At 54.2% G+C, this 22,580-nt stretch overlaps 1 protein-coding gene across 3 annotated transcripts in view; it reads left to right on the top strand.

Annotated features, from left to right (window-relative positions):
- The first annotated feature begins 115 nt into the window (after nucleotides 1-115).
- Nucleotides 116-22,580, top strand: part of LMX1B (LIM homeobox transcription factor 1 beta) — an 86,311-nt gene continuing 63,846 nt past the window's right edge. For all 3 annotated transcript variants that reach the window (XM_003407726.3, XM_003407728.2, XM_003407727.2), the window contains exons 1-2: nucleotides 116-254; nucleotides 1,085-1,271. In XM_003407726.3, the coding sequence (XP_003407774.2) occupies nucleotides 116-254; nucleotides 1,085-1,271 (326 nt within the window). The remainder of the gene's footprint in view (nucleotides 255-1,084; nucleotides 1,272-22,580) is intronic.

The following is a 22,580-nucleotide window of genomic DNA, read 5'->3' as shown; positions in this document are numbered from 1 at the left end:
GCAGCAGCCCCAAAGCCCCGCCGGGGCCGCGCCTCCCCGGCTCCCGGGCCGCGGCGGGGCGAGCGGGCGGGCGGGCGCAGCCCGGCCAGCGGGTCCGCAGCGCGCCCTGCGCCCCATGGATATAGCAACAGGTCCCGAATCGCTGGAGAGGTGCTTCCCCCGCGGGCAAACGGACTGCGCCAAGATGTTGGACGGCATCAAAATGGAGGAGCACGCCCTGCGCCCCGGGCCCGCCACTCTAGGGGTGCTGCTGGGTGAGTGCGGAGCCGGGCCACCAGAATGGTCATGGGCAGGGGACAGGGGCGTCATCTCGCGGTGGATACACGCATGTGGACCCACGGATAAAGGATATGGGTTTGCAGGGCATGAGGATGGAGGAGAACATAGAAACAGAACTCTTGGGGTGATCACCAGAGGGTCAACAGGCAGCCTAGACAAGCAGAGATGTCCAGGGATACCAGCCAGGAGGAGGGAGGACGCGACAGCTCCAGCTGCCACCCACCATCCTCAGTGGGCCTAGGTTCTAGAGCTACAACTCCAAGCGCGTGTAGGAGGCGGGTCATAGGGTTGATGGAAGACCAAGCCTTCACTTTGGCGAGCGTGGGAGAGATGTCAGGTCACCTAGGGAAGGAGGGGGGCTTCTGAGAGAAAAATGTCCCTTGGGACACCCAAACCAAAGATTTTGGGGAGATGGGGGACAGAAGATCAGGAACGCCACCGTAGGGTGTGTCAACCAGTGGGCACCCCAGCCCCACCTCGCCTCTCTCGGTCCCAGTTGGCGACCCCGCGCCGTGCTCGCTCTCATTTGTATTAACACTGGCGCCGAACCTCCAGAGAAGGAGAGAGGGCAGTGCCTAGGCAAGCCTTGCGGCTCGCGGCCTCTCCCCTCTGGAGCCTGAGACTGAGACGAACTAACCGGGGCTGCCCAGCCCCTGGCGCGGCGGCGGGGAAGCGCGGGCGGCGCTCCCGGGCTGCCCTCGCCTTCGGAGCCCGGGCTGTGGGCACCGCACCACCGAGACGCCGGGGCCGGGGCGGGCCGGACCGGGAGGCGCTGACGACCCGGCTCTCGCCCTGTGCGCTGCAGGCTCCGACTGCCCGCATCCCGCCGTCTGCGAGGGCTGCCAGCGGCCCATCTCCGACCGCTTCCTGATGCGAGTCAACGAGTCGTCCTGGCACGAGGAGTGTTTGCAGTGCGCGGCGTGTCAGCAAGCCCTCACCACCAGCTGCTACTTCCGGGATCGGAAACTGTACTGCAAACAAGACTACCAACAGTAAGCGCCTCTCCTCCTTCCCCGCCGCGGCCCGGCACTTGAGCCCGACCACCCCCCCTGCCTGGCCCGGCCGGGCCTGGCCCGCCTGGTCGCCTGCTCTTCTAGCCGCTGGGCCCAGCCGCTCCGCGGGCTGCGCGTGTCGGGGCTGAGGCGTACCTTTCCAGTCCTGCCCGTGCTAGTGGGGTGGCCGGGAGCCTCCAGTCAGGTTCCTAGGTCCCATCCATTGGCCTGAAAACCTACAGTGGACCGCTGAGTTGGGGCGCAGGACAAGGCCCTGGGCCAAGCGGGGGATGATACAGCAGTCCTGGGCCAGGATTTGAGGCCACTAAGGCCGGAATTGGGGACCAAGAATTGATTTCCAAACGAAAACAGGGCCTTTTAGGGAGCCAGGCCCTGGCTGTGTGCTTCCCCAGCTGAAGGGCTGGTTCCTATGGGCTTGAGATTCCTGCAGCAGGAGGGTAGAGTGGAGAGTGTGTGTGTGTGTGTGTGTGTGTGTGTGTGTGTGTGCGCGCGCGCGCGGGAGCGCGCACGCTGAACTGGCCTGAGCTGTGGGGAAGACCCCTGTCCCACCAGCCTTCCTGACGCACTTTTAGTCCCTAATGGTGAGAAAACAGTATATGGGAAGAGAGAAGAGTATCCATTCCCTTCAAACTGTTCCATGTGGAAATTTTACACTTGTAATTTTCATTGTTTGGAGGAGCCCAAAAAAGAGTATAGGGAAAGGACCTCAAAAGACATCACGCTGCATTCTGAGGCTTCCATGAGGTGGAGAACCGTGTCAGCCTTCCCTAGCAGGCCTCCTATCTTACAGTTAGGAGTGTTGGGGGGTTGGGAGTGGCCAAATCTGCCTTGGTACAACCCAGGCCTCAGGGTTGACTCCAGACAGTGTGGGTCGTGCCCTACCTGCTGAATTTTGTTTTTAGTTGCGACTATGGGTTTGTATGGCAGGGGACTGGAGAACAGAAAAAAACGTAGGTCGTGGCTTTTGCTATTGACCTGCTGGGTTTTGTGGCTGGCAGTGCAATTGAGAGGAAGGTAGTAAGGAGCAATGGCCGAAAGAGGGGTGTAGGGATCCTCAGAGTGACAATACAGAGACGAGTGGGTACCTGTGAGAACTTTTAAGTGTAGCCCTGAAAATCCACTTCGATAGGGCTGCAGGGTAGGCAAACTGCTCAGGAGTTTCAGGGCTTAGAGGGAGTGGTGTGTGCCCAAGCCTCTGGGGAAAGGCTAGACTGCTGGCGCCTAGTGGTGAGTGCAGCCTACCTGCTTGGCCCAGGGACTATTCACAAACCCAGGGCCTGGTGGAAAGTGGAGCAACCAGGGTGCTCCATCTCCACCTCCCCAGCTGCTTGGTTAAGGCCTAGGAATAGTGGGACTGCAGGTAGAAGCCCTAGAGAAGGCACTGGGTTCTGCTCAGAAAGTCTCACTGAGTCCTGTGGTAGAGCCTAGCCTGGCTGTCCTCCCCTGATCTGGGGGCCTAGCAAGAACTGGGGGCAGGAGCTGCATTGGGGGCCTTGCTTTTCCTACTGGCTGGAGGCTTTGGGGGTAGAAATGAGGGTCCATTTCAGAAGGTTTTTTTTTTTTTTTTCAGAAGGTTAGGTCTTTTGCTGGTCCTAGACCCCAGCTGAGGCCTCCCCTCTGCCTGGAGCACCCCACATTTAGGGATGGTACCATTGGTCGGGGTTTGTGCTGTGTCCGGGACTGATATGATTCAAGTTCCAGGAGAGAGGTTGAGGCCGCCGGTCAGCTCGGCTGCAGCCTGCCATAAAAAAAAAAAAAAAAAAAAAGCCATAGAGCACCAAAAATAAAATGGGGAAAATATTTTGGAGTAGAAGGGGTTGGGGGCTTTGAGCAGGCACAGGGAGCTCCCCCTCAAAGGACCACTAACCCCCACTCACCCTTGCCCTGCTCTGCTTATCGGACCCTGAGCGAGGATCTGTTGGTGCCACTTCCCACCCAGCTCTGCCACCCCCCTTGAGGACTCAACACATGGGAGCAGGAGGCCACAGGAACTGGAATTGGGTCTCAGACTTATTTGTGCAGTTAAAAAAAAAATTTTTTTAACGTGTTGAAAGACTCTTTCCAACCCCTTGTATACATTTTCCGCCCTGTAGTCATTTATGAAGCTTCTCTTTAACTTGGGAAAAGATGCCCCCTGGTTCTGCGAGGCACAGAACCATAAAATCACAGAATTTGAGCTGGATGTTGCCTTAGAGATGAGCTGGCCAACCCCCTCATTTTACAAAACAATTAAACACTTGCGACTGCTTTGTGGAAAGTATATTTGTTTTTAAAAGAATAAGGAAAGAAAGTCGCCTAAGAGTCTGCTTTTCAGTGCAGGCAGGGTGTGTTTTCAAGAGAATTTTGGCGAAGGACAAATCCCAGTGTGCTGACTTTGGGTCCTTCGGGACTTAAGCCTCCAGGCGGGCATTATTCTGGTGGCTCACATCCTCTCTTCCTGCCTCACCCCCTCTTTCCTCGAATAACGCCAATTAGGTATCTGCACCAGGCGGGTCTGGCCGGGCCTGCGTGGGGACGTGGGGGGGTTGTTACCAAGACAATCCGGGGACCCTGGCAGTCTCACACCGCCCTTTTGCTGGGACAGCCAGCGCAGCGAGGCAGGCAGGAGCTGACTGGGAGGCAATGTTCTTTACACAATAAATTATTTTTCACTAAAAATATATTTCACGATTTATTTTTTTCTTGGGGAATCACAGACACATATTTACTGCATTTATGCATAAATGCTTTTCAGACGAGAATCTAGGCAAGTGGGCACAGAAACGTGGCTTGATTTTTTTCGAGACTCTGCATCAGCGGTGTTGGGAAATTAACACTCCCCCCGCCTCAAAAAAAAAAAAAAAAAAACTTTTGAAAAATGTGTTCTCGCCTGGCGTGGAGCTGCCGGGCTCGATCCTTAGAAAGACATTGCCTTTATTACTAAGCGTCTAGTCCTTCTTTCGATTTGTTCCCAAAGATCCCGGGGACCCAGACAGACAGAGTTATTTTACGTACGACGGGGGTGATTAATTGACGTTGGGGCACATTTAATAGCATTTGATAAATCCGCCGGCATGTCCTAGACCGGCAAAGCAGAGAGCGAGCCGCGGCGGTTGGGCATTTCCATGCGTAACTCGAAAGATCTCGTTTTTTTCTCGGTGCTTGTGATGGCGGGGCGGGGGGGGCTCCTTCTTCAGAAAGCTTCGGATCATTCTCCTCCTGTGCCCAGAGACTCCCGCCCCTCGGCAAACTGAGCGCTATTTCGGACAGAAAACCCAGTTAGAAACCCGGAGAAAACGCGGCCTCCAAACGCAAAATCGCGAACACCTCTCTCCTTCCTCCACCCTAGAGCACAAGGAGGAAAAAAAATGACAACAGAACCCCCTCAAATTTTTTTTTTTTCTCGGCGTATTGGCCAAATAGAATTATGTAACTCTCTTGTCTTGCCCTCTATCTCTCGTCTGGAAAGGGTTTCTGTCCTGAGGAGGTGGCGAATTCCTGAAGGAGGCTCCAGAAGGGAGGAGGGTCTGTGAGAGAGTCCAAAAATCTGTCACAAAATGGAGTCTAATCGCTTGTAATACAGCTCCCAAGTCTGGCGACCCGAGACTCGTTGGTACGTGAGCGGGAGCCTGTGTGCAGGAAAGATTCGGGGCTCCTGCCCGGCTGTGCTCCCACCGTGGCGGCTGGGACTTGAGGGCACGGTTCCGAGAACCGGGCCTGCCGGGGCGGCCTCACCTCCGGCAGCACAGCGTTAAGTGCCTCCGCTGAGCCCACGAGGGTCCCTTTGGGCTTGCCTGCCCAGGTAGGCTGCACCCACCTCGGCAGATGGGGAGCAGTGAGGATATGGGTTTCATAAAAAGCAGCCTAAGTACTGGGGTAATTTTTCCCCCTGCTGGCGGTTACTCCAGTGGCCCAGTCTGACTCTTCCCAGCGCATCTCTTTCCTTGGAAGCATTTAAACTGGGAAGGGGCTTCGTGGGAGGCTTACCTCTCCTCCAAGCGCTGGCAGAGTGCGGGTGTGGCGCAGAATCAGCTCGGGCCTTTTTTGGAGGCTACTTATCCCAGCTTACTTATCCCAGCTTGGGAGGCCTCCCATAGGTCTTACTGTAGGGTGCCCACTACTGGCAGCACCTCTTCCCCCATTGGGCACCCCAGCTGGCATGGCCCCCACTGGACATCCCTGCCCACAGCCTAGGGTATAGGTCCTGTCCTGGAAACAAGGCTGTGTGTGGAGGAGCCCGCATTTGCCTCACACAAAAAGCTGCAGTGACATTCATGGGGGCCCAGGGCTGCATGGCTCACTCTGCTGCCCAGGTCTGGGGACTCTGTGGCCCGGCAGAGAGCACCTCTCTGTTTAACTCCAGCACCTTGGCTGCTGGCAGGAGGTTAAGCAAAGGCCTTCCTGACGCTGTAGTCGCTTGCGGCTGAACGGAGGCATTATTCGCAGCTGCCTCCTAGCTCACCCTGTATTCCCCAGGCTCCGGGATGGTGTGGCCTGATTTGCTTGCCGGATTTTTCTCACATGGGGGAAGCAGACTCTGTGGATCTCTTCTAGGGTATGTGACTGGTAATTCTCAGCTTTCTCCTGCCCCATCCATTGGGTAAAGAAGGACTCATACTTAGGGACCAAAAAGCCCTGGCACCTACCTGAGCCACTTCTCTAAAATGGGGACATGCCCACCTGGAGTAAAGCATTCTTAAAAGGATTCAAGATAAGGTACTCCAAAGCACCTGGCATCTTGCCTGGCATGTTGTTAATACTCTAGAAATTATTGTGTTGCTATTATCACCATCAGCATGGCAGGGGATGCCTTGTCTCCCAAGACATACAGCCGGACTCCCCACAGATTCCTTGCCTCAGGTAGGGCTGGCAGGCTGGACTTGCCTTTAGTCCCTCTCTGCAGGGATCTGGATGAAAGGCATCCCTGGGGGAACTGTTCCCTTTGCCTGGGTAGGACACGGTGAGGTCCCTGCCCCCGTCAGCCATGAAAAGAGCTTTAGATGATGAATTAGACCTGGTTGCCGCCCAACCCCACCACTCAGTGGCTGTGTGATCTTAACCAAGTAGCTGCCGGTGTCTGAGCCCTAGGCGCTCCGTCAGCAAACTGGGGGTGGTTGCGATGATTACACAGGGCACTTGGCACCTGGAGGGGCTTTAGTAAATGTTTCATTCTCCACGGGCTCCACTATCATCTCCTGTACCCCCAGAAACATGAAAAAACTTCTGATTGTGTGGGGGAGAACAAACTCCAACAGTGCATCATCAGGAAGGGCAGGCGGCAGGGTGGGCCTGGTGTGCTGGTCTGTTTCTCCTGGGAGAGTGGGTCTGGGAGTAGAGGCTGCTTCAGAGCAGTGATACATCCACTGGGGGACAGTTTAAATCTCCAGGGCCGGTGTATAGCTTGGGAAAGCAAATTCAATAATATAATTTCATATTTGGAAAACTGTTAATGCTTCTTGTTTTTGTGATTCAGATGAAAGAAAATGAGGCTCAACCAACATCTTTGAGGCTGACAGTGAGATTCAAAAGTGGGGGGAGTGGGGCAAGAGATCCAAGAATCTGTATGTTTCTCAGAAGGAAGATGAAGTTTAAAAGGTGGAAAAACACCAGACCAGAAGGTGTGAAGGATCCTCTGGCCCAGGCTATGTGGCCTTGTGAGGTGTTGGCCCATGGCAAGCTGGCAGGGCTTCCCAGGGAGCTTCCTTTATCCTGTGGCTGTGGGGTTTTTAAAAATAAAAGGACAGAAAGTAGGAAACCCAGCCCTACTTTGGCATCAGTGAGGCTGAGGGATGGAGGATACACTCAGTGACATGAATTATAACTTCCAATTTGTTGGATGCCACAGTCAGGCCTCAGCTTCAGGGAGGGAGGAAGGGAGGGATGGTCCACTCATCCAAGGAGCGCATGTGAGCTGTCAGTCCCTTGGCGGTACAGTACAGGAGGACCCAAGGCCCTTTTCTCTCTGGCTGACCCAGCCGGAAGCTCCTCTGGCCCTCTTCAACCCCCAGATTCTGTGCTGATGGCAGCAGAGAGCAAAACCAAAATTACATATATTTATTGCCACTGCAGTCAGGAGTGGGGAGGTGGTGGTGGCGAGGAGGTAAGGCTGAAAACCATATTTGAAAAAGTTGATTCACGAAGGCAGAGGAAGCAAAGTGGCAGACGTTTGCCATTTCATCGACTGGCTGGTGTTCTCCATTCATGTCATAAATGTCTCCTGTCATTTGATGCCAAAACCAACATGATTTGGTTCCCCGGTGGCCTATAGGGTTTTTCTTTTTTTGCAGTAAATGTTTATTTGTTAATAATATACTTTAAACAGCCTAGCCTTGACCTCAAGTCTCCTGAAGCATCCATCTTCTCAGAAAAATCTTTCAAAGTTTGCGTAATTTTGGGGGGAAGGTGTAACTGACGGGGCAGTGAAGGGCCTGTGTTTGCTTTAACTACTGCTGTGGAGTGGAGTGGAGGGGTATAAGGGGCCACTGTGCTCCGAATGGCAACTTTCTTGGGTTTCAGGCCTGGCTGACAGCACTTCCTCGGTGCTCCTTTACCTTTGCTTCCGCCCATCAGTACAAATAAATTCTGCGTGGGCCCTTCCTTTGTTATTCCCTGGGCAATATTGTATCCATTTCTATTCAGTTTCTTGACTGGCAGCCACTGGACCTGCCCTGCTGACCCTGGGGCCCTGGAGAGGTGTGGGAAGTATGGGGATCTGGGGGATGTATGGGTACATTTGGGGGGCTTTGTCTCACTTGGGAGCCCTGCTGCAGCTGGCCTGGGGCTGAGTGTGCTGGCTGATGGCAGAGTACCTGGCTGGCCTGGTGCTTGGTGAACTGAGGGGAAGTGTTTCTGAAGGAAAAACCCAGTTCCTAGAGTCTAGTTCCAGAAGAAACAAAGATGATTTGTCACTGGCCTGGTCAGGCCAGCAGGTCCTGTAAGAAGCTTCCCCAGGAACTGTGAGGAGGTTGCAGACTGGGGAGGGTTCCGAGGGCTGGCCAGACCAGGAGAGGTGCCCACCTGGCTGACAGGGGCAAGGTGACCACTGAGGAGCTGAGCAGTTGCAGAAAGATGAGCTGAGCATGCTGGATGCAGAGCTGCAAGAGGGTCACTCCCCCGTGGCACCTCTCCCCCATGGCGATGACAGGAGAAGAGGAGCAGCACTGGGTCAGGACAAGCTGGATGTGACTGCTGTTCCCTCTCTCCCGCCTCCCACTTTCTGCTGGGGACTCGGTGACTGTTGTCATGTGATTCTTTGATTGCCATAGTTACTGGGCTGTCCGGGTATGGGCGCCAGGCCTAAAGCTGCCCAAGCCTGCAGAGATTGACAGGACCACGGTGCTCTGGGGTCAACTCCTCCAAGTGGAAGGGCCCTTGGGTGGGGATATAGTTCTCAAAGGACAGAGCAAGATCATTGGCAATTACAGATAGGGGATTGAGAACATCTCTGTTGCCCACTGGCACAGGCCAAGGGCTTTTGGGGAAGGGCTGACAGGTCTTCCTAAACCTCAGTTTCCTCCTCTGTGAAATAGAGGGAGATAATTCTAATCTCATAGGGTTGCTCTGAGGATAAAGTGAAAACAAAACAAAACAAAAAACCCAAAGGTGCCAGCCTACATTGGGCAATGTTTGTTTCCTTCCTTCCTGCTGGGAAGTGAGCCTGAGGCAGTCCTGTCTGGCAAGAAGCATTGTCTACTGTGTGTGGGAGGCCCAGGAAAGTACAGCCTCCTGAATGGGCCTTACCCATCCTCCTGTTCCTCACCTAGGTCTCAGGGCCTATGTTTGGAATTTTTCCCTTAAAGAGGGAATGGCTTTGCTCTGGCTCTCAGAGACTGCTCCTTAGAGACAGCCAGTAGCCTGTGGATGGGTCCCCCTAACTGCTGAGGCATGTAGATCCTGTTTTTTCCATCAGACTCTTGAGCATAGCCAGTGTAGATATGACCTTGCAGGAGCAGAGCCTTTCTGACCTGGAAGGGGCAGGCAACAGCAGTGCATCTATAAGGGAAAGAAATTGGCATTTGTTGACCTGCTGTTCTGCGCACTGAGCATTTGCCTTAACTCGGATTATAGGTGGGGAAACTGAGACTGAGGAGGTTAAGTAACTCCCTACAGGCCCAGTGTTACTCTGTAGCAGATCCTTCCTTCCAGCCCCTCTCCTCCCACTGATCTAATTCCTAAAGCCGGAGGGAATCCTTAAAACGTCGGGTCCAGACCTTCCGGAAGCCCCAGATTGAGTGCTCTGGACGGTTGTGGTTGCTCCCTGAAGGCTTCGCCTGTGGGGGAGGGAGGGTGTCACCGCCCGGGGGCTGAGCACCCATCTCCATGCCGGAATGCCCCCTGCGCAGACCCACCCTTGCCAAAGGAGAAAACGGGTAGAATAACTGCTTTCCCCTGGCAGTAGAGCTTTGCTTTCCCGGGCGCACGGGTGGGGCCGACTTTCCGAGGCCTCTGCCTGCGCCCTCTTCCAGGCCCACATCTCAGCAGGTTCCTGCTCCTCATTCTCCTTTCCCGCAAGTGGGGCCGCGTGGTGCACAGGCTTCTCCGCCGAGCCGCGGGAGGAGCGGCGGTTGATGAATTTCGGTGTCACCAGGGGTTTAGCCCGGATTTGAGAACCGCGCGCTCTAATACGCGCACACGGTCCTGCCCTTTCTAAAGCGCAGCCCTTTCACCCAGCCGCTGATTTATGAAGGAATTCGATCCCGGGACGGACTAGGCTGGGGCGGGGAGCACAGGGCCCCCGCGACAGCCTTAGGATCCTTTGCATTTCGGGGGGCTCCAGGAGGCTCTGGGGGTTCTCCTGGGTTGGACTGGGGCGCCTTGCTGTGTACGGCTTCCCACGGCTCAGGAGCAACTGGTTACTCCGAGCCACCTAAACCCTCTGGAAGGAAGCAAGGGCGGGGGGGAGGAGAGAGGGAATTCGCATTTGCACTCCGTACTGAGCAGAGCGCTCACCCCTCCCCAAGCCCTTCCGCCGACCCCCTCCGGCAGGCCCAAAAGTAGCGAGTTTGAGAGGTTTGTTTATCGAAGGAACAAAAATCGAAAAAAAGAGTCTAAGACCTTTTTCCCGCCTGAGAAATGTGCAAAGTCCCTCAGCTCCTGGAGGCGGCGAGGCGGCCCCGAAAAGCCGACTAGGCGCGGACACTCGGGCCGACCCCAGCCCCCTCCCTCCCGCGCCCCGGCCCGAGGGCGGTGGGAGGGCAGATTTTTTTTTTTTTGATTTGGTTTGCAGGGGGGAAATGTGGTTGTATCAATCCACAAATATTTACTCTTAACAGACTTGTATCTGTGGAGATTTCGAACAAAGACAGTTTAGGGGGATTACAAAAACCCTAAACCCCGTTTTTCTCCCGGACTTGGTACTTTAAATGCCAATTACAGGCGAGCCATATCCAACAGCAACGGGGGGGAGGCGGGCAGCGTCCGGAGAAGGGATGGGGGTGAGTCCGGCCATTAAATGTAACTTTTCATTATGAAAAGGATTTCGCCGGTTTTATCTTCTAATAAGATTATGTCACGAACACAAGTACCTAGGATGGTGCTGAGTGACAGGGCTCTGTCGTTTAATCAGAGGCTGCGCCGCTCAAACCGCGGGGCCCTTTGTCCGATGGAGTGAACGACGGAAACTTGCCGTTCTAATCCCCTTATTCATGTCAAGCAGAGAAAAGGAGCCGAGCACCTTACAACCGTGTCCCCTCCACCCCTTCCGAGAGCGGCGGGAGGAGGGGTGCTCAGGCCCTGTAGCCCCCCAACGCCTTTCGTTTCCGAGCGCGCTCGAGCATCTCAAGCCCGCGGAGCGTTGCGGCAGGAGTGGGAGAAGGGAATCCTTTGCGGGAGCCTCAGTTAGCAGCGTCCGAAAAATGGGGGCAACGGCCCCACGACCAAAGAATATCTTGGGGAGATTTTTCAACCCCCACTGATGGAGAGCACGGGCCCTGCTCTGTCCCCCATCCCCAAGAAAGATGGCGTGGGGAGCGCACGCCCCCCGCCCCAGGCCCATTAAAGTGGGATTGAGCAGAAGCGAGAGGCCCAAGGGAGATGCCAAGCTCGGGGTCCTCGGTGGGGCAGATTTCGTTGGATCCCTGGGACCGCGGGCGAGATACTCCGGAGTTAGCCATTTCCAGCTTCGTGCTTGGCCCTCTTCTTCCGAGGGCGAATTCCTTTGTTCGACCCCCACGGAAACCAGCTTCTTCTCCGGGCCCGTGGCGCCTTTATTCTCGCCGCCGCTGCCACCACCACCACTCTCGTTCCACCATTTGCAGGTCCTTCCTGTGTCGCCCCGGCCGCGCAGACCCAGCTCAATCAGCGGGCCGGCCCCCGACGTCGTCGCCTTGCCCAGGCCCTGGCTGCCTGCTCGGACAACTACCACAGCCAGCGATGCAGGCGCCAGAGGCGCGCACTTTAGCTACCACCTTTCGCCTCCAAACACAGTGGGGAGCCGAGGTTGTCGGAGAAGCCGCCGTGCGGTTCCGGATCGCTGCACCCGCTAAAAAAAAACAAAAGCAAAACCAGCACCGAGCAAACAAAACTGCGCTTCCCCGGGTCTCCGCTCTGCACCCCAACAGAGTACCAGGCCTCCGGCTCCCGGGATTTCAGCCCGAGGACCCCTGAGTCAACGAAGCCGAAAGGAGGGAATTCAGAGGAATTTGTCTCGAATATACTCCGCTCCTCGGTCTCCTTTTAAAGCTCTTAGACTGTGATGCGGGGTGGCCTCCCGGGGGCCCCTGTGCATCCTGGGAGCGCTCTGGGGACGCCTGGCTGCGCCAGTGGTCTCCTCCTGCCCGGAGCCCAGGCTTTGGGCACGGGGAGGACGGGGCTGAGAGCAGGGTGTCACCTCGTAAAAGCGACAGGCAAAGGCTGTTTTATGGAGAGGGAGAAGGGGCAGGAAGTGATTCTTCCATCTCAGGCTGTGGTGGGATGGAGAGTCCCTATCAAGGCAGTCCGAATGGGCTGGGAGACTAGCCGAGGGACAGGGGGCAAGGTCAGAGAAAGCCTGGACAGGGCCCTTAGCCGGGACCGGGGCAGGCTTCACGAAGGCACAGGGAAGGAGACCGACAGACCGGGGAACTGGGAGCTCACCGTTCTCTCCCGGAGCCCCCTCTGCAATCCTGGACTCAGCCCACAGCCCAGGCTGAGGGCGGGGGAGAGACTTTCTCCCTCGAAACACTTGATACCAACTTTGTTTTTTTGGCAAGAAAAATAAGCCTTGTTTGGAGAGGGGGGTGGGTGTCGAGCTAGCGAGGGAAGGAGCGAGCTGGCGGCAGAGCAAACTTTGGGGATTAGGTTTCAGCGCCTCCGCCCCACCCCCAGCCCCGCGGCGGTGATTTGTGTGCCGGGGGTCTGTGACCCTTTGAGGCATCAAACGGCCCGCGGGAACCGGCCGAGTTCAGAGGGACAGTGGGCAGAGGGGCGGCCTAAGACAACGCAGATGGTTCATATCAGCCCGGCCGGGCCCGCGCCCTGGGCTCGCAGCGTCCGCCGCCAGCCCGGGCTTCTCGGCCAGCGAAGAGGCCTCAGGTCTTCGGGGGAGGCCACCGCCTGAGCGTTAATACAGGGCCAGAGACTCAGCAGTCGACGCCTAGTCGGCCCTAGCCAAAAGGAGGTGTAGTGGCCGGTGCTACCAGGCGGTCCTGACCTCACCGGCTCAGGAGAAGCCATATGCTCCTTGTCTGCCCCAGAGTGGGACCTGGCCTCAGAGCATTGACTGGCCAGGAGGGGAGACCCTCTGGCTTCTTCCATACCCTGTGCAGGCAGCTGGGGCTCATTGAAGTCACAGTGACCCTCCCCAAGGAGCCCATACTGGCCTTTTTCTCAGAGAGGTGCCCTGCCCTCAGCCTGCCTGCTGTCAGGGGTTTGGGAAGCCCTCCCCCCTTTCCTTCTGGCCTGCTTTCCTCTCCTTGCCTACCTGCCTGTCTTCCTTCTTCCCTCCATTGTGATCCAATACCCCACCCCTCCCTGCCCACTGGAGCCCTTCTCCCTGGTCTGGACTAACTTTGAGGACTAACTCTCTTTTCTCTCTCACCACAAAGGAAAGCTGAAAAGGAGGCCCATGCCTACCTTGGCCTAGAGCTTTCCTTTGTGGGTGGGGGCTTTGGTGAGAGGATGGGAGGGGAGTTCTTTGCCCTACCAGTGCTGCCCCCTGGGTGGCCAGTCTTCACTTGTGAGCCTGCTGCCCCTCTGTCTCCAGAGCTGCACCAGTTCCCTCACCTGCAGCAGGTCTAAGCCTCCCTACCCTAATCTCTAGGGTCTGGCTTTCTCGTGGCCTCCAAGGGCCATCTTCAATGACCTCAGCAAAGGCGCATTAGGGCCACACCCACAGACCCCTTGGGCTGTCTTAGAATGTCCCAGCTGAAAGGCCTTCAAGATCCTGTAGAAATGGGAAAAAGTAGGCCAAGATAGGACCAGGACTTGCCCAAGCTCACTCAGGTGTGGTAGAGCTGAGGCAGAAATATCAGTCTGCCTGCTGCCAGGCTTGAGGTTTTTGGGACAGCTCCACAATTCCTTTTAGAACCGTCTCCCAGACTCTGGCCTTAACACTAGCCAACCCTATCTTCTCTAGGCTGAGGTCACTGGGAGGGGTCCTTCCATCCTGGTTCCTAAGAGGGGGTGGCATCCTGCCTCCATGATGAAATGATTTTGGAGCTTTCTCGTCATAGATCTGGGAATTTTATTTTCTAAATTGGGACACTGAAGAACAAGAGCCAGGTGAGCACAGTGCCATTCCATCATCCCTCCATTCTTCTTGTCTCTGACTCTTGGACACCCTGGGCTCAGCCCTTTCTCTCTACAGCAGGTCACGGGGAGGCCAGTGGCCTGGCCAGGGCCATAGAGAGCCAGTGCGCTGCCAGGACCTCTCAAGGCTTCGTCTCCCAGGGTCCCTGCCTCCGGGGAGCAGCCGGCTGGGTCATCTGTGCACAGAAGACACATCTGCCCTCCACATGTCGGAGGCTGAGCAGAGGACATGTGGTTTGGGACGTGTTATCTTAATCATATTTATTAGCCAATCCTGAAAAAAAAAAGAAGAGTCTGATATTGTTATGATTTGGAGAAGACCCCCAAATCCACACAGCGACAGATCAGGAAAGGCCGCCAGCAGCAGCCAGATTTCAGCTGGGATCAGTACATGGCTTTGGAAGTTCTTCAGGTTGTTCTAGTGCAATGGAATCTCTATGCTGTGAAGCAACACTTAATCGCTTTCATTTTCCCAAACAGAGATCTGAAGCGAAATGAATTACCCCGCCTTGACTGATAGTTGTTCTGTTGGAGTATGGTTCTAATCCTTATTAACATTCTCTAAAGTCAGGCATGAAATATGACTTTTGTACCACACTCTTTGGCATATGTTTTTCTTTTCCAGGATATTTTTCAGGCTATCCCTGAGCCTCACTGCTGTTCATTATTTTTGCCATAGGTCTAAAGTTGCCAGCCCCAAAGCCAGGCCCGCACAGAGCACAGCAAAGGGGGGATAGGGTGGGGGCTGACGCATCTCTGCTCACGACACAAATTGCTTCTGATTATTGAGCTTTGAATGTTTCCCTCCATCATGTTTTTATTAAAAACTCCGGCATATTTACGCTTGATGGTGTCTTCAATTAGGTTAAAAAAAAAAAAAAAGCAGGAGGTTTCCGTTTCTTCAGCAGTATGTAAAGAAAATAGTTGTTATGACCACAAAATTACCATCAAACCTGGTTCCAGTAAAGCCCAGCCCTGCTTTGACGAGCCCAGCAGGCTGGGTGCTTTCTTCCAAGTGTTCCAGCTGCTGGGGAAACAGACCGGAGAGGAAGCCCCTCTCAGGGGTAACACTTCCAAGCCTGTGAACTGCCGAAGGAGGTCCTACTGCCCCGGGGCTTACTGACAGGCAGGTCAGGCCCAGAGCACGGGTTACAGCAGCGGCAGCAATAATAACCGTAGCTGACACTTGCTTAGCACTCATGATAAAGTGTTCTAAGCACTTTACATTCTTTAACAATGCTATGGCAGAGGTGCTATTCTTGTTTTCATTTTTGGATAAGAAAACTGAGACAACAGAGAAGTTGAGTAGTTTGCCCAAGGTCACACAGCTGGTGAATGGAGCTGGAATTGGAATTCAAGGCCTTCTGTCACAAGAACTTCCAGCTCATCCTTTGAGAGGGCGGATCTGGGCCCCTTGCTGGGTTCAGCAAGCCAGTGGTAGCCTGGCACAGAGCTCAATGTTGTTTGTTGAGTGAATGGCTCCTATGGCCAATGTTCATTGGGAGCTGCCTGTGGTAAGAGTTTGACAGGGGTTAGCTCATTGAATCTTCCACCTGCCCCAGGGGCAGGCATCGTTATTATCATCTCCCGTTTTGCGAACATCGAAGTTTGAGCTGAGAGGTGCAGTGATTTTCCCAAGGCCACACAGCTTAAGATAGCAACAACAGAGTTACCATCTACTGGGCACATGTTACATCTAGGCATGGGCTGAGCCCTTCACATCCGAGATCTTGTTGAGAGTCCCTAAAAGCATTATTGTTTACCTGGGTTTCCAGGTGTCAGAACTGGGGCTCAAAGAGGTGAAGCCACTTCCACCAGGGTTACGCAGCCAGTGGGGGGCTGTACCAGCACAGAGCCAGCATCTGTTGATGCCAAGATTTGTCATCTTGTCCACTCCTCAGCCTCTGGCGATCTAGGGTCTTGGGAGCACCTGGACCAAGCTTTCTCGGTGGGTCCTACTTGGACTGAAAGACTATCCTGGCAGAAGGCGGGGTATTACGGGAAGGGGTGTATCTGTGACATGCCTCATGCCAAATGGGTGTGGCATCATTCAGTCCTGTCCCCATTTTACAGATGGGAAACCAAAACACAGAGGACATGAGTGAGCTAGTGAGCAGCTGATAAGAATCAGGCTCAGGTGTTCTGACTTTGGAGTGGTGCTTCTCAGAGAGATCCTGACTCAGCAGTATTGCCAGCACCAAGCACGACCATCCCTGAGTGTCTTTCGAGTGCTTTATAAGCACACTACAAGAGCATAGAGGTTCGGAGAGGGAAGATGATTTTTCTAGCATCACCCAGTGAGATATAGCCAGCAGGGGTCTGCCCTCCTACTCAGGGCATTGGTGGCAAGTCAGGCAGGGGACAGGGAAGCAGGCCTACCCTGTGGAGGGGAGCTAGGCTAACCCTCACAGGGATGCCTTTACCCCTGCTGCGCCTTCCCTGCCCTGGCCAAGACAGCAGCTCTGGGCAGGCGCTGTCTGCCCTTTGAAGGGGAGGGCCGTCTGAGTGTGTCACTTTGAACTGCGAAGGGGCCTGTGGTGAGGGCTCGGCCCCCTCCCACGTGCCCCTGCCCGCCCACCCCTCAAGGTCTGGTTCCAGTCTGCAGGTCTGGAGCCGGAGGGGCGGGCAGGCTGGCGGCCCCCCTGTGGGATGTCAGCCTGATAAGTGAGCGCAGACCCTGAAGGAGGATGGAGCTGGCCGCCCACTGGTCTGGCTGTCCCACATAGCGGGAGTTCAGGCCAGTCACTGAGGTGCCATCCTCCCAGAGACGTATCGTTGTGGCTGCAGGGAAACATCTCCCAGAAGAGGTTTATATTAAAAAAAACAGTAGTGATAGTAATAATAATAATTTGTAAAAGGAAGCACACCTTGTTCTGGGGTACAGGGAGTGTCATGGCACCAACGATGTACTGTTTGATAAGTGCTTATGGCAAGAGGGCAGGGTATTGGGTAAGAGACCGGTGCTTCTGGGCAGCTAATCACCAGGAACCCAGCCAGACGGCCTTTGAGTTACTCAGCTTTCAGGCCAGGTCCTGGCTAAGCTGGACCAGGAAGAGGCAGGCACACCCTGCCCTCAGAGAGCACTCCCTGGCTGCGGGGTGGGGAGGGATGGGCAGAGTAAAGTAGAAATCATGGCTGCCACAGGCCTCATGCCTGGATGTCTGCCTCTTCTTGGATCTTGTGACCCTTGAACCAATTCCTTGGGAGTCTGAGAACTTAACCAGATCCTTAGGGAAAGACACCTGTGCTTTGAAGCCTCAGAGTTCAGAGTTTGAATCTAGTCTCTGCCACTTCCTGGCTGTGTGACTTTGGGTTATGTGCTTTACTTCTCTTGCCCCAGTTGCCTCAAAGTCTGTCAAGGACCAAACAGTTACCTCAGGGTAATGATGAGATTTAAAGGAGAGAGTGGATGCAAAATTCTCATGTTAGGCATGTGGTTCTTGCTGCTTTTGCTATAGATGCTCTCACAGTCCTTTGTGTTGGGCCTCAGCAGTCTGGCTTCGGTTATCTCTGTCAGGTGATCTCCTTGCTGGAGGACTCTGTGTCCATCAGGCCTTGGCTAGAGCAGGGCCTCATACATCGTAGGTGCTCAGTTAGTATTGAAAGAAAGTATAGAGAAAGAGCAAGGGGCTAGACTGGCTGGGCAGGAATCCAGGCTCAGACCCTTTTTTTAGCTGCGTAACATTGGCCAAGTTCCTCAGTCTCTCTGAGTCTCTATTCCCTCATTGGTGACATGGGGTGGGGGTGGTTATTAAAGAACCTACCTTCTAGGGTTGTAAGAATTAAATGAGATGATGGTACAAAGCGCTGTACCTGTAAGTGTGAACTGCTATAAGGAAGGGCTGCAGGCAGGGGTCTGGTTAATAACAGTAGAAGAGAGTAAGAGTCTGTGTGCTGGGTCACCCTGAACAGGCTCCCTGGGTAGGATTTGGGGAGAACATTCTAGGTAGGGGTACTGGTAGCAGGGATATTAGGGGTTAAGTCAGTGGGCTGAGAAAAGTAGGCTAAGATAGAGTCTGGACAAAGGGGCTAACTAAGGATGGAGGTGGGGGTAGTAGCTGTGCTATGGGGTTTGAATTTTATCCTGTGGACAGGAGGGAGCCATTGAAGGTTATTGGACAGGGGAGTGACAGGACTGGAGAGGCACTTTATGGCAATGATACTGGCAGTGTGTATACAGGATTGGAGGCTAGAGACTGGCAGGAGGAGGCTGCTGTCACCCTGGAGGCATGAGCAATGGCAGTGGGGGGGGTGGCTGGAGAGGGGCCGGGTTTGAGCCAACTTTAAGGTACAGTTCTGATGGGCGAAGAGGGGACAGGACAAAGGAGAGTCACAGAGGCCTGAGGCTTGGAGCCAGGGTGACTGGGACTCCCAGGCACTTGGCTGCCTGGCTAAGGCCTTGATGTCCTGAGCATTCTGGGCTGGTCCTAGCAAGAGTGACACACCTGGCTGGGTCCCTGACATGGCTAGCCTGGCACTCTGGGGTACTGATCAACAGGGGTGGGTGCAGTACGTGGGCAACTGAAAATCGCATTTGATGTTGGGGTTGTCCCTGAGTAGCTGCTATGCCAGGCCTGCACCTGGCGTCTGCTGTCCCCATTCTTTACAGTGAAGAGCTGCCCCTTGGCTAGACCCCACCCAGCTCAGCGTTCCATGTTGTTTCCCCAGTGGACTATGAACTCCCTGAGGGCAGGGCCTGTATCTGTCTTTCTCCCTGTGCCTTTCCTGTGCCCATATAGGGCCTGGCAAGGAGGGGCTCCACACATGTTTCTGGAATGCTTATATGAAACAGAATGCTGTCTTCAGAGAATAGACCATCAGGCCCCTCAGTGGAGCACCAGTTACTGCTTGTAAGGAGGTTGCCTCACCTTGGTACTCCACCATGAGTTTTCTGGATTCCCCCTCATGCCCTATTTCCCCAGAGTCAGTTGTTCAACCTCTGGGTTCTCCTACCCCTCCTCGTCCCCAGGCCCACTGGGCTGTGATGGTCCTGCTCATCTTGGGGGCTTGGTGTCAGCCCAGCCCTGCCTAGTAGGTGCAGGTCTGATGGATGAGCTGGGACTTCCTTCTTCCTTCCCTCCCTCCATGGCCTCCTTAGATGCTCACTGAGCACCTACTGTACCAGGTGCTTCCTAGGGTGTTCCAAGCAGGAACCACAGGGAGAAATAAGGCATCTCAGAGATTATTGATGTAGTAGTTGAGCTAAGCAGTGTGACCTTGGACAGCTGGCTTCCCCTTTCTTTGCTTCAGTTTCCACACCTCTGAAATGGGGATAACAATGGGCCCTTCCTCATAGAATTGTGAGGTCTTAATGAGGTAGTACAAGTCCTTAACTCAGTGCCTAAACAGTGTAAAGCCTCTAGAAGTAAAAAATAAAAACCTTAATTTCCATCGCGCTGCTATAATTGTGTACCGAGAGCCATGGCTGAAGGGGGCAGCCCTTTCAGAGGAGAGGGAAGGGGAGAGCTGGAAGGAGAATTCGCTATCATCTTTGCCCATTTCCTGCCTCCTAGGTGGTTCTAATTTTGCCCTCCCGCTCCTAATTCTGACCATTCATCCCATGGGGCCCTCAGACAGCCTGACCCAGCTGGCCCCCACATCCTGGGGTTTCAAAGAGATGGAGAAGAACCCTGGCCTAGGCAGAGCCTCCAGGATTGCTGACATCCCCCACCAATCCAGCCAGTCACCCACCCACTAACGCCATTCCATGCCAGGCAACGTGCCAGGCCCTGAGGAGTCTGCGTGCATCAAGATGGACAGACAGCTACAGCTCATTCATACGTTCAGCACGTGCACATCACACACTGGGCCCTGTGCCAGGTTCGGGAATACCCTGGGCAGAGGTTCACAGAGCTCAGTATCCACAGGCATCCTCTAGGGACCAGTTAGGAATGCAGATTCACAGGCTCCGCCCAGAGAGTGGAGTCCTTCAGCAGACCTAGGAACCTGTATGTTTCACAGGCCATACAGGACAGACTGCAGCCTGGGTGCGTATGTGGGAGGTGGGGTGGGGGTGGAGGGCATGGAGCCAGGGAGGGTCTAGGAAATTGGTAACTCTTGTGCTAGGCCGCCCAAGGAGGAAGACTTTTTCAGAAGGAAAAGGGGGCAGGAAACCTATCCCAGGCAGCTGCTATAACCTGAACAAGACCTAGATGTGGGCAAGAGTCTCTGATGTGTGTGGGGGATACGGCAGGTAAGCTGATGGCTGAGCACAGAGGATGAGAGAAGGGCAGGGTCTGACTGGGGAAGGCTTCCAAAGTCAAGAGTCAGGAGGAGGAAGCCATTTGGGAACAAGCCTCAGGGCAATGGTAGAAGTGAGTCTCCTCAGATCCAGCAGGCCCGTGCTAGCCCAAGCCCACCTAAGGCTCAGGGACGAGGGCGAGCCACACAATTTATTCAGGTGCAGTGCAGAATGAAAATGCAGGGCCCTCGTTCAAAAATTATTAAGAATTTCAAGATAGTGCTGGAGCACGAGCCTCACAGGGGACAGAGCCAGGGAAAAGTAGGGATGATAAAGATAATCCTGTGGGCAGAAGCAGTGATAGAGGAGAGCGTCCTGTGGGAGTGAGGGGTGGGGGATAGTGATGAGGGTGGCAGGAAGCTTTTACCCAGCAGGTAATCTTTGGACAGAGTCAGCCAAGGTAAAGAGAAGGGCTTTCCAGGCATGGAGAACAGGGTGGGCAGGGGCCCGGAGACAGAGAAGACTGTTAGGTCTCTGCACATGGTTCCCTCCTGCCCCTTTCTTCTCTTCGCCTGGCTGTTCTCCTCTGATCCTCAGTCATAGCACCTACCCATGCCAGGATCTGGGAAAGCTCATCACACTTACCATATGAAGCCCTGTGACAGGCCTGTGAGGTAGGTGTTCTCATCACCCCCATTGTACAGATAAGGAGACTGAGGCTCAGAATGGGGAGGAATGTGCATCACAGCCAGGCCCGTCTGACTCCAGCCCCTATTCCCCCACCCCTCCCACTCCATTTCCTGTCACTCATTCAGTACCCACACATGGTCATCACATGGGGAACAGGTAAGACTCCTGGGCTCACGCAAAGGTAAAGGGGAGGACTGTTGGGACTGGGCAGATGGGGAGCAGCCACAGAGATACAGGGAAGAGGCAGAGACAAGAACCTTTTGAACAACCAGTTGCAATCAGAGGAGATACTGTGGCGAGGGCACTCCGGGCTGCAGGTGCTGCTCTGCTCGGCAAAGGCGTGGAGGCTGCCAGGGCCTGACCTTGCTAATAATTCTCTGCACATTACAGATGACTCCACACAGTCACACACATGACCTTGGAGGTTCAGAGGGATAGTGTGTGTTCCAGAGACTGGTGGTTCCAACCTTAGTTCTATCACTCTCTGCCATTTAACCTCAGTTTGTTCATTTATAAAATTGTCTCTCTGAAAGCCCAAGGCAGGATTTCCAGCAAATGAAGAAATGGTAGCTCCTATATTATCATTTGGAAACCCTGGTGGCATGATGGTTAAGTGCTGTGGCTGCTCACCAAAAGATTGGCAGTTCAAATCCACCAGGTGCTCCTTGGAAACTCTACAGGGCAGTTCTACTCTGTCCTATAGGGTCGCTATGAATTGGAATCAATGGCAGTGGGTTTGGTTTTTGGTGGTATGTTATTATTAACTCATATTGAGGATCTCATTTTACTTGAATCCACAATCTACACCCATGGAAGCAGCAGTCAAGAAATAAAAAGAAAATCTGCTGCAAAAGACCCCTTTAAAGTGTTGAAAAGCAAAGGTATCACCTTGAAGACTAAGGTGGGCCTGACCCATGCCATGGTATTTTCAATTGCCTCATACACCTATGAAAGCTGGATGATAAGGAAGATGGAAGTAGAATTGACACTTTTGAATTGTGGTGCTGGCAAAGAATACTGAATATACAATGGACTGCCAAAAGAATGAACAAATTTGTCTTGGAAGAAGTACTACCAGAATGTTCCTTAGAAGCAAGGATGGTGAGACTATATCTCACATACTTTGGACATGTTATCAAGAGGGATCAGTTGCTGGAGAAGGACATCGTGCCCGGTAAAATGAAGGGCCAACAAAAAAGAGGAAGAGCCCCAATGAGATGGATTGACACAGTGACTGTAACAGTGGGCTCAAGCGTAACAGCCATCCTCAGGATGGTGCAGGACCCGGCAGTGTTTCGTTCTATTGTACATAGGATCGCTATGAGTTGGAACCAACTCAATGGCACCTAACAACAACAGTTCATATTCAAGTCTCACAAAATCACAGCTGAGGAAACTGGAGTTCAGAAGCTGCCCTGGAGTCACCCAGGTGGGAAGTGGGCAGTTTGGATTCAGGCCTGTCTTCAAATAGCACTGAGGTCTGCACCTCTTTGATGCTGGGAACTGCTACTTCTCAGAATAAAGGAGGGGAGAGCCTCAGGCCCAACTTGAACCCAGGCAATCTAAGCCAGAGCCTGCCTTGTGATTGGCCAGCTCTTCAGTGGTGGACAGTGGGGTGGCGTTCCAACCCATGGTCCAGGACAGGGAGCCTTGTCTACATTGTGAGAGTGCTGGGGATGAGGGCAGCCACTTCCTCCCAAAGGGCAGCCTGA

The sequence above is a fragment of the Loxodonta africana genome, chromosome 9 (assembly GCF_030014295.1).
Source record: "Loxodonta africana isolate mLoxAfr1 chromosome 9, mLoxAfr1.hap2, whole genome shotgun sequence".
Lineage (NCBI taxonomy): Eukaryota > Metazoa > Chordata > Mammalia > Proboscidea > Elephantidae > Loxodonta > Loxodonta africana.
This window is presented reverse-complemented; position numbering and strand designations above follow the sequence as displayed.